Source organism: Myotis lucifugus, unplaced genomic scaffold, assembly GCF_000147115.1.
Source record: "Myotis lucifugus unplaced genomic scaffold, Myoluc2.0 scaffold_169, whole genome shotgun sequence".
NCBI lineage: Eukaryota > Metazoa > Chordata > Mammalia > Chiroptera > Vespertilionidae > Myotis > Myotis lucifugus.
Genome location: NW_005871217.1, coordinates 375,541 through 387,161, shown reverse-complemented (window position 1 = coordinate 387,161; position 11,621 = coordinate 375,541). Strand labels below are relative to the sequence as shown.

Genomic DNA, 11,621 nt, shown 5'->3' with positions numbered 1-11,621 from the left:
GAGGTGACGAAGCTTATAGGAAAGGGAGGGCCTCTAGCTGATAAAAGGAACAAGTCATTTTATCCACTGGAAGTGAGGATTGGTAGCAAGGGGTGGGAATGTTAACTGAGGAGGTTGCGTAGGTCTTGTCTTCTACTTGGACAGGTATCTCAGTCCCACATGTCCTCCTACATCCCCTATTCCAAAATAGCATTTCACTTTAATTCAGCAAAATATTGTGAACACCAGAAATGCACCAGGGCTCAAGGTATCATGTGACATGATTACTTCTAAACCACATCTCTGCCAGGCAGGCATTGCTCCACGTTAGAGATGAGAGAGCTCAGATCCCACAGCATGATTTGAACAGAAGCCCAGTGGTTCTGTGAAGGCAGATCACACCCTTAGGCAGCGATAGAGCCCAGTTTTGAACTCAGATCTTTCTTTCTCAGTCATTGAAGGTGCCAAGGAGCCCCAGCCCCTTCTAGAGGGGCCCTCTCCTGGCCAGTCTGCTCCATTCCACTCCCTGCTGTCATTGCAGGGTAGCTCCCAGGGGGAGGATTCCGTGAGTGGTTCTCAGCGAACTTCCAGTATCTATGCACGAGAGGCCCTCATCGAAATTGACTACGGCGACCTGTGTGAGGATCTGAAGGTGAGGATCGGCCTCGGGGGTTGGGGGACATTTTCTCACTGTCCAGAGAGTAGGTCAGCTCATCTGGGGACCCTCTGGAGACCAGGGCCAGAAAGAGGGACAAGCTGGCAAGAGAGGGAGGGTCGAGTTATGATCCAGGGTCGCCCCCTATGTGCACGGATACACTGGCACATCTTCCTCCCCGACCTCAAGTTGCGCCCATCCCTGCCTGCTGCTCATCTTCCCCTTCCGTGTATGTATGTCTCAGCCCTGATACACACACAAAGAACAGGCTCCTGAACAGACAGAGCTCAGAGGTTCCTCAGCCCTCTGTCCCAGGCGCTCTTCTCATTTGGCTTTTTCTCATCCTGGATCTTCCTTTCAGCTGCCATTTTTATGCTAGGTCCCACAGGTATCTCAGATGCCAGCCCTCCTCCGCAAATCTGCCCCTTCTCCTCAGAGCTGGCCACAGGTTCAAACCAGAAATCTGAGCCTCATGCCAGATTCCCTCTCTCACTTGGCCTATTCAGTGAATTACCAAGCCCTATCCATTCTATCTCCTAAATAGCTATTAAGTCCTCTTTTTTTCCTGTTCCTACTAGTACAGGCCACTTTCACCTCTCACATGGATTACAGGAGCCTCCTAAATAACTTCTGATGCTTTCCAATCCATCATTATAGCAGGGGGAATTGGTTTTTTAAAAACTTTTTATTGTGGATGTTCTCAAATATACAGAGAATGCTATAATGAACCCCCAGGTACCTATCACTCAGCTTCAGCAATTAGCAACATATGGTCAATCTTGTTTTTTATACCCTTCCATCTCCCCGTTGGCCTATTTTATTTAAATCAAATGCCAGATATTCCATTCATAGAAGGACTCTTTAAAAAGACATAACCACAACTCTTTAATATCATCTAATACTTAGTAAATGTTTAGAGTTCCATGAACATCCCATAAATATCTTTTTTCTTTTGCACAGTTTGTGTGTTTAAATCAGGATTCAAGTGAGGTCCATATGTTAGAATTGGTTTCTTCTAGTCTATAACATTTTTTTCTTCCTATTTATGGAAGAAACTGGGTCATTGGACCTGCACAATTTTCTACATTCCAAATTTGGCTGAGTATGTCCCATCATGTTATTTAACATGTTGTTCCACCCCCTGTATTTCTGTAAACTGGTAGTTAAGTCTAGGGCTTGACTGGATTCAGGTTCATTTTTTATTTTTGACAAGAATACATCATAGGTGGTACTCTGTGCTTGTGAACTTCCTTTCGTGTCGCATCAGTGGACACTGAATGTCAGTCTTGTCTTTGTCATGATAAGATTGATCGTTGTTCTTATGAAATATTCTTGCCAAAAACTCAAGGATCTGATCAAGCTTTTAGAACCACCAATTAGAGAAACATGGGTGCCAGAGGAACATGTTAAATAAAAGCTCAGGCATGCGTTCAGCCAAATCCATACTGGAAAGTAAAGGACAAAAGACCTGTTCTCTTCCATATATATGGGAAGAAAGAAAATAAATACAGAGGGGGAACTTTTATCGACTATAGCAGACAAATTAACCCATTGGACTATGTGGCTCTCCTTTAAGTCCATTGCAAAGAAAAGAGAGAAAGGGGAATTTATAGATTAAATGAGATTTAAGAGACATGTCAGCCAGTTGCAATGTGTGTACCTTACTTGGAACTTGCTTTGAAAACCTGTAAAAAAAATTTTTTTTTTTTTGGTTTGTTTTTGTTAATCCTCATCTGAGGATATTTTTAGAGAGAATGGAAAGGAGGGAGGGTAGGAGGGGGAAAGGGAGAGAAAGAAACATTGATGTGAGAGACACACACCAATTAGATGCCTCCTGCACACACCATCAGGGCTGGGGATTGAACCTACAACCCAGGTATGCACCCTTGACCAGGAATTGAACTCGAGACCCTTTGGTGCTAGGGACAACGCTCTAACCACTGAACATACCAGCCAGGGCTATAAAAAAAATTTTATGAAACAATCAGAACGATTTGAACACTGACCAGATAATTTTTGATGCTCAGGAATTGCTGCTAATATTTTTAGGTGAGTTAATGGTATTGGGTTTTATTTTTAACTGTCCTGTCTTTTGTAACAGTGGTTCAAAATGGAGGTGGGGTGGATTTTGCATCCCTAGGGGACATTTAGTAATGTCTGAAGATATTCCTCACACCCACTTGTCACAACTGGGGCGGAGGTTACTACTGGCATCTAGGGATGCTGTGAAACATCCTACAGTACCTAGGACAGCCCCTACAGAAACAATGCATCTGGCCCCAAATGTCAGCAGTGTGGAGATTCAGAAACCCTGCTTTGGGGATCAAGTTGAAGTATTTATGGATGAAATGCTATGTCTCAGATTTGTTTTAAAATAATTGAACATAGAAAGGAATTAGGTATAGATGGCAGAGTATTTGCTCTGAGTTGATGATTATTGAAGCTGGGTAATAGGTACATGGGAGTTCATTATATTCTCTGCATTTTTGTGTATGTTTGAAGAAAGAAAACAATCATGATCACTGGGTTCAGACATTGTTAGCCCTATCCATTTTCTTTTTAATCCACCTGAGGGAGTGGATTAAATTTTTTCCATTGATTTTTAGAGAGTGGATGGGAGGGGGGAGGGAGGCAGAGAGAGAGGGAAACATCCATGTGAGAGAGACGCATTGATTGGTTGCCTCCCTCTTGTGCCCAGTGCTTGAGTGGCGACCTATGAACCAGGAGGTCACAGTTTCTTCTTTATTAGCTAGAATACTGTAAAGAGAGTTTTTTTTCTCATCAATTGTTTGGTTACCCTGAGGTACAGTTCATGTAGGAAAGGCAGGATATACATGCTTGATTCTTTCCCTTTATTACCATTTATAAGCTAATGGGTTCTTTCTGTGGCAATCTCAAGATACGTCCACTAAATTGTTTTCTTATCATTATGAACTTCGAGGTTTAAACACATTTGGTATGTTGTACTCTGGTGGTGGTTATTCTTATTGATCAAGTTGTCGCATCTTTGCCAGTGGGAACTCATTCAAATTGGCTTCTGAATCATTTTGACACAACTCTTGTAGTCTTTGATATCTTCCTTGCTTCCTGGTACTTCCAGACTCGTCCTCTACATTTCCTACCCTGTGTCCTGAATTAGCCATTTCTCTGAAAAGCTCTTATCTTCTTTTAGTCGGAAAATGCTATTATTTAGTGACTATTGTCTGGACACTGGAGTGCTTATAACTGCTGGGTTGCTTGGTGCTTCTAGAACTTTTTGGTAGACTGCGGTACGAAATGTATTTTTTTCTTTTGAAGGAACATGTATCATGAGTTTATATTCATACTTCCAATTTAAATCATAATTCTCACAGTTCAACGTCATTGATTTTATGTTTGAGTCTCCATTTACTCTTGCTAAAAATCTTGGTTCCTAGCTACACTAACATAGTAACATATTTACTCTATTCTTTAATAGTTTGGAAATCACAATAAGATACTATTAGCAACAATTTAATTTTTGAATGCTGTCTAAGATTTCCTTGAGGTTCTTTTTTGTTGTTAAGCTAATAGGTCATTGGGCATGTGTTTCTGTTTTAAAGTAATTTGAAAGAATTCTCTCTTTAACCAACTTAATATATAGTCAGGTATTTTTGTTATTTTTAGTTTTTGTTTTATATATTTTATTGATTTTTACAGAGAGGAAGGGAGAGGGATAGAGAGTTAGAAACATGGATGAGAGAGAAACATTGATCAGCTGCCTCCTGCAGACCTGCTACTGGGGATGTGCCCGCAACCAAGATACATGCCCTTGACCGGAATCGAACCTGGGACCCTTCAGTCCGCAGGACGACGCTCTATCCACTGAGCCAATCCAGTTAGGGCTAGTTTTTAGTTTTTAAGGGATTGCTCTTTTTTTTGCATTGTGATTAATTTTTCCTAACTTTAATTTTGAAAATGTTCGAACCTATAGAATAATTGAAAGGATAGTATAGTGATCATCCATATGCCTTTCACCTTAAATTCACCAATGAATATTTTTCAGTGTGCTTTCTCTCTCAGCTCGATTCCCTTCCCTCTACACTACACACTTTTTCTGTTTTTGCTGAACTGTTTGAAGGAAGCTGCAGACTCTAAATGGTTCAGCATCCTGAGAACAAGGGATCTTCCTCCATAATCACAATTCCATATTACACCTAAGAAGAGTAACAGTAATTTCATATTTCATATCCTGCCCATATTCAGATTTCTCTAGGTGTTTCAAAAGTGTCTTTTATAAAAGCTTAAACACACCAAACTATGATCCAATCATATGTTGCTTTTGGTTCTTCTGTCTCTTTAATTTCCATTAATGTGGAATATTCCCCTCACCTTTTTATTTTTTTTCATAACTGATCTTTTGAAGAGTCTGTGTGTTGCCTTTTATTTTTTTTCTATGTGTTGTCTCAAAGAATGGATATGTTAGGAGTACGTTATAGATATGTCAGTTTGTTTTCATTGTTGCTTAACTTGTTCTTCCTGTGAGTTGGGAGTTTGATCTCTTCTGGGGGCTTGACGGATTTGGGTTAAGTAATTTTTTGGCAAGAACGTTTCATTGGTGATGCTTTGTACTTTGGATTGCGTTATGCCAGGAGGCACATACTGTCAGGATGTCCCATATTCATGATGCTAAGTTTGGTCCTCAGATAAGGTATCATGGCCAGATCTCTCAACACTAAACATACACTTTTACCTTTGTACATAGTTAGAAAACTTTAGGGTGATTTTTTGGCATCTTGTGAACATCTTGTTCCCCAACAATTGTTTTTAATATATTTTTTTGTTGAGAAATTTTAATGTTGACATTATTGCAGGTGTCCCCCCTTACCCCTCCCCTTTACCCACCTCCACCCACCCCTGCCTCTCCCTCCCTTGGCCTTCACCAAACTACTGTCTGTGTCCATGGAGTATTCGTATATGTTCTTTAGCTAATTCCTTCACCTTCTCTATCTAGTCACCCCACCCAACAATTTTTTTACCCAGTGTTTTCCACATTTTGGTTGAATTCTCTTATAATTATGTAGTCTTCATATGGTTCTAAAACGAAAAGTATAGTACAAGGCACATGAAGAGAAGTTTAGCTTCCTTTCCTGTCCCCGTCACCTCTCATCCTCTCTGTAACCGTTTTAATTAGCTCTTGGATTATCCTTTTTTTTGCTGCTGTACTTTTGAAAGACAAATACATTTGTATGCAAATATATTCATATTCCTTCTCTCAGATGAAAGGTAGCATTGCATTGAGTACCTTTTGTGTTTCACATATCCTAGAGACCACTTTACACCAGTATTTAGAAATCTTCACAAGGGCTTTTCTAAAATATATTTATATATATAGTCATGTCATTCCTGTGCTTAAAGGCATTCGGTGGAGCGTCACGTCTTTTGGATAAAGTCCAAACCTCTTAAATACTAAAAGCCCTTCATCATTAGGCTTCCTCGTTTGCCTCTAGCCTTGACTCTTTTCGCAGCGTGCACGCGCGTGAAGACACATACACACAGTTGCCACTTTTGCAATGTTGAATTGCCTTTTTTGTGGGGTGGAGGGGCTTTGAATTTTTTTATTGTTGTCGACACTATTACCGATCTCCCCCATTCCCCCCTCCCCCCTGCCCATCTCCACCCAGTGACATTTTTAAGGTTGATTACTGTTTTGAATTGCTTCAAATTCCTTGAAGGAACTATGAGCAAACCCCTGTTTTTGCATATGATGCCCCCGTCTGCCTAGAAGCCTGTTCTTTCTCTCCGGCCTCACCATTCAGCCTGCAGGCCTGAGCTTAAACATATTCCTAGAAGCCTTCCCTAGCCGCAGAGTCTGAGTTAGGTGACCTTGTGTGCTGACCCCACATGTCTGTTGAGCGGAATCTTGGTATCACCACATAGTGTCCTGATCATGTACTTGTATGCATTCCCCTGTTAGCCTGCCAGCTCTGTGAGCACAGGAACCAAGGCTCACCGGATCTCAGGGCCCTGGTGCCTGGCACCGGAAAGGCATTCAGTAAATATTTATTGACTAAAAGTGGCAGAAAGGCACAAGCCCAGACATGCATCGCAATATCCATAAAACCTAAAACCAAACGCAAGTGGAATTTGCTCAGATGTAGTGATCTGGTTATTTATTGTACAGTCCCGGCCAGCCTGTGCGGGAGTCTCTAGGTCACCCTGGGATGGTGCTGGCTCATGGCCTGGGCTGAGAGCCAGAGAGGGGCCCCACCAGCTGCTCCTGAGAGACAGAGAAGTTGACAGGGCTGGGGGGAAGGGCTAGAGATGAGAAAGCAGCATCAGCCTGTGGTTTCCGGGGGTGGCGGGATGGTTACTGTGGGAGGAACCGAGCTGGGGAAGAACCTGAACTCTACTCAGGAGCAGGTCCCCATGTGTTCAAGCATCTCTGGGGACCTGGGCTATGGGCCCTGGCCCTCCTTGATGTCATTGGGCCTGGGGTTTACAGGATGCTCAGGCTGAGGAGGAGATCAAGCAGGAGATGAACACACTGCAGCAGAAGCTAAATGAGCAGCAGAGCGTGCTGCAGCGTATCGCCGCCCCCAACATGAAAGCCATGGAAAAGCTGGAAAGTGTCCGAGACAAGTTCCAGGAGACCTCGGATGGTAGGATTTCCCCCTTTTACTTGGGCCCGAGATGAAGACAGGAGGCTGGAGGTATGGCAACGGCCTGTTATACATCCCAAGAGCTCCCGTTTTTACATGCTTTCTTACTTGAAACTCCCAAGAGGCCTAAACAGTAGGGGTTATCATGCCTGTTTTATAGTGGAAAACCGCTGTGGTTCAGAGAGGGCGAATTACCTGCGATGGTTACACAGCTGGTTGCTGGTAGAGCCCAGGGAAGAATCCATGTTTATGTGGCTCCAAGCCCATGTTTCTTCCTTTGCACCACGTGGCCTGTCCACCGGATACAGCTGGTGGTGGGACCCTCTTCCTGGGACTCTCCCCAGGCATTCATTTCCCTCTGTGGGGTATCGCTGCTCTGTAGATTGTCATTTGCAGGTCATTCTTGTCAGACAACGTGGTCCTCAGCCTTGCAGAGCCTGGGCACTGAGGAGTCACCTGTCTTTCCCTTGTGGCAGAGTTTGAGGCAGCCCGAAAGCGAGCCAAGAAGGCCAAGCAGGCATTCGAGCAGATCAAGAAAGAGCGCTTTGACCGCTTCAATGCTTGTTTTGAATCTGTGGCCACCAACATTGATGAGATCTACAAGGCCCTGTCCCGCAACAGCAGTGCCCAGGTAGGCTGGAGCCCCTTACCCAACCAGCCCCTGTCATCCTCAGTTGCCCTTCCCTCGAGGCTTCCTGTCCGATCCCCGTCCAGACCCAAGTCCTCACCCATCTGCCTCCGCCCTAGGCATTCCTGGGCCCTGAAAACCCTGAGGAGCCCTATTTGGACGGCATTAACTACAACTGCGTGGCCCCTGGCAAACGCTTCCGGCCCATGGACAACTTGTCAGGCGGAGAGAAAACTGTAGCAGCTTTAGCCCTGCTCTTTGCCATTCATAGGTAAGGCTGTGCCCGCCAGCACAATTGGTGGAGAGACTGAACTTAGGCCACTGGAGACTCTGGGGCCCAAGGATCTGCAGAGATCTGCAGGGGTGACGGTGTTCTGGTGGAATTGGAATTGCGCCCCTGTTACCCTACCTACTACCACACCTGGCCTTGGTTTCCTAGGCCCATTTTCCCCACCATCCTCATCCCATCAGCATGCCCTCACCAGCCCCGCATGTATTCAGTCCTCCCACCAGGGTGTTGCTCATGAGATTGCTGGCTAATCGGTCTTTTCCTTGCAAATACAGTTTGACCGTCACCTATCACCCCTTCGTGTCTCATTCTCCTCCTGTTCCTCTGGGAAGCCTGTTTTGACCTGAGAAGCATACCTTGACCTTCCCCTCCTGAATGCCACTTGTACTTGAGTCTGACCCCCACAACCTAGTGCTGGATTGTACAGTGTCATTCAGTGAGCATTTCCTGAGGGCCGCTCTGTACCAGACCCTCTGGGGCTATTAGTGTCACAGATGAGTCAGACATGGTCTTTGTCCTCAAGGAGCTTGTGGTTTAGTGGAAGCCAGATGTGTAAGCAGGCAGTGAGCTTGGTTTTGTAACCAGGTGAGGGTGTGGGCTGTGGATGCACAGAGGAGGGGCACCACCCACTGTGGAGAAGGATAGGGCTGGCCAGCCAGGGCTTTTGGAGGTAAAGTAGGTAACACATGAGCAGGAAATGTAAAGAATGAGTAGAGCCCGGCCGGTGTGGCTCTGTGGTTGAGTGTCAACCTATGAACCAGGAGGTCACAGTTCAATTCCTGGTCCGGGCACATGCTCGGGTTGCGGGCTCAATCCCCAGTGCGGGGCCTATAGGAGGCAGCTGATCAGTGATTCTCTCTCATCATTGATGTTTCTCCCTCTCCCCTCTCGCCTCTCGCCTCTCGCCTCTCCCCTCTCCCCTCTCCCCTCTCCCCTCTCCCCTCTCCCCTCTCCCCTCTCCCTTCTCCCCTCTCCCCCTCCTCCCTCCCCCTCTCCCTTCCTCTCTGCAATCAATATATAAAAGAATGAATAGAAATTGGCCAGGGAGAGAGGAGGCATTGCAGGCGGACTGTGTAGCATGTGTGCAGGCAGGGAGACATGAGAGTAAACTGCAGGTGGGCAGGGCAGACTTCTAGACGGCCTGGTGAGTATGGCCAGAGCCTAGGGCAGCTTCACCTCCCCAGCCAGCCTGGAGGCTCTGGGGAGGGCCGTGTCTGCTGATTCTACAGGATCCGGGAGCACAGGGCTGGTTGCTGCGGAGGGCTCAGTGGGTCTGGGCTCAGTTGGTCTTGGCCTTAGGGGCTCGAGGAACATGAAGGCCTGGGTTTTTCGTCTCTGAAGAAGTGGAGGGGAATCTGGCCTGAGTGATGGGCCCTGGGGCTGTTCTGCCCCACCCCCACCCCATCCATGTCGCTTACCTATTGGTCCCGTCCCCTCCCCCAGCTACAAGCCGGCCCCCTTCTTCGTCCTGGATGAGATTGATGCCGCCCTGGATAACACCAACATTGGCAAGGTGGGTGCAAGGAAAGAGGGGCATCCCTAGGCTGGGGCTGGGTTTCAGGGGGCAGCTCCTGAGTGCGCCCTAACTTTTCCTGCTGTTTGCTTTCTGTGTGGGGAGGCTGGGCCCAGGGTCATTCACGCCCTGCTAGTCAGTGGCCTCTTCTTAGTACCTCATCTCCCTGTACCCCCGCCTCTGCTTCTGGTTCTGACTGGAAAACACAAGGTATTATTAAGGCTTCAGCCCTGCTGTGTATTGGTGGTCCCTTCCACAGGTGGCCAACTACATCAAGGAGCAGTCAACCTGCAACTTCCAGGCCATTGTCATCTCTCTCAAGGAGGAGTTCTACACCAAGGCCGAGAGCCTCATTGGAGTCTACCCTGAGGTAGGGCGGACCTGGAGCCAGCCCCACTCCCTGCCTGACTCCCCGGGGCAGGACGGGAAGGCCACAGTGAAGGGGTGCTGGGCGGGGAAGCACAGAGACTCAAGTCCTGAACGGCCATCTGGGCTGGTTGGAACTCTGCCCTGGAGGCTTACCCAGCCCAGCTGGGCAGGGCCATTGCATTTGGGGACAAATGGAAAGGCCAGGCATAGGCAGCCAGACAAAAGCAGCAGCAGCATGCAGAGGTGGGCAGGAGAGGCACATGGGACTAAGCATGGCCTCTCACACCCAGAAAGAACCACTGCTTGGGCTTTGGGCAGGTATGTAGAGAGGAGGCTTGAGGCCCCCAGTTCTGGGATGCTTAGACCCCTCTTAATTCTCTCCTTACAATTTCATTTTTCTTTCTCTCTCTCCTCCTTCAGCAAGGGGACTGTGTGATCAGCAAAGTCTTGACCTTTGACCTCACCAAGTACCCAGATGCCAACCCCAATCCCAATGAGCAGTAGCAGTTCTGCCCTCCCACCCTATCTGGATCCCTAAGCTGCCCATCTGCCAATCTCTGGATATTTGGCTTCCAATCTTCCCTTACCTCCTCTCCCTGTTTGCTATTGTCATGGGATTTAGGCGCTGCTATTGAGCACAAAGAGGAACAGAGGTGATGTTAAGTCTGGAGCAAAAACTCCTGAGCTACAGGGAGCATCCTGGCCTCTGTAAGGAGGTGCTGAGCTAAACAGGGCCATTGTCTATCCCCTCCCCCAAACCTCGCCTTCCATTGGCCCATAATCATGGGTCTGTGGGGCCCCTTGCATTTTGCTTGTGTGTGGGTATGTGTGTGTACATGTGGTTGTATTTGCAAAATAATGATATGATATTGGAGACTCATTTTAGAAGGAACCTAGGTTGGCCCTGGCTGGCATGGCTCAGTGGTTGGAGCATTGGCCTGCACACTAAAGGGTCCTGGGTTTGATTCCCGGTCAAGGGAATGTATCTGGGTTGTAGGCTTGATCCCCGCCCCTGGTCCGGGTGTGTGTGGGAGGCAAACAATCGATGTATCTCTCACATCGATGTTTCTCTCTCCCACACTCCCCCCTCCCTTCCACTCTTTAAAAATCAACCAGAAAAAATATCCTCATTTCTCCAGTGAGGATTTAAAAAAAAAAATAATAAGGAACCTAGGTTGAATTTGACTCCAAGAGAGCTTTGTATGACCGCCCCCCAGAACTGGGCAAAGGTATTCAGGACCTCATAGGAAGAAGTCAGGCAGTCACATGAGACTGCCTGCATCCCCTCATTTGTGTTTTCATTTATTTGTGTATTTATCAAACACATATTGAGCATGCTGTTTGTCAGCCTCTCTGATAGGAATGCAGAGCTGAGTCATGTGATCCCTCCTAAGGAGATGCATTGGGTTCAGGAGTTCCTGTGGTTAGCTGAATCACGTATAGGCACTTTGAATTTGAGGAGACCACCACCTCCAGGCTTCCTGGAGAAGGTCGGATTGGAACTGGGCATTAATAAATCGGTAGGATTTGGTCAGGCACTAGGAACAGGGCCTGGGCACTAGGAGCAA

General features: G+C 46.7%; 1 protein-coding gene across 2 annotated transcripts in view; it reads left to right on the top strand.

The window, feature by feature from the left end:
- SMC1A (structural maintenance of chromosomes 1A) overlaps window positions 1-11,093 on the top strand; it is a 29,146-nt gene extending 18,053 nt beyond the window's left edge. Inside the window, exons 19-25 of one of the 2 annotated variants that reach the window (XM_006096129.3) lie at window positions 521-631; window positions 7,098-7,254; window positions 7,731-7,885; window positions 8,002-8,153; window positions 9,615-9,684; window positions 9,944-10,054; window positions 10,474-11,093. In XM_006096129.3, the coding sequence (XP_006096191.1) occupies window positions 521-631; window positions 7,098-7,254; window positions 7,731-7,885; window positions 8,002-8,153; window positions 9,615-9,684; window positions 9,944-10,054; window positions 10,474-10,557 (840 nt within the window). In that variant the 3' untranslated portion in view covers window positions 10,558-11,093. Of the gene's footprint in view, window positions 1-520; window positions 632-7,097; window positions 7,255-7,730; window positions 7,886-8,001; window positions 8,154-8,446; window positions 8,930-9,614; window positions 9,685-9,943; window positions 10,055-10,473 lie in introns of those variants that run through there. The other variant, XM_023759995.1, reaches the window with a different exon arrangement.
- Window positions 11,094-11,621: the final 528 nt, after the last annotated feature.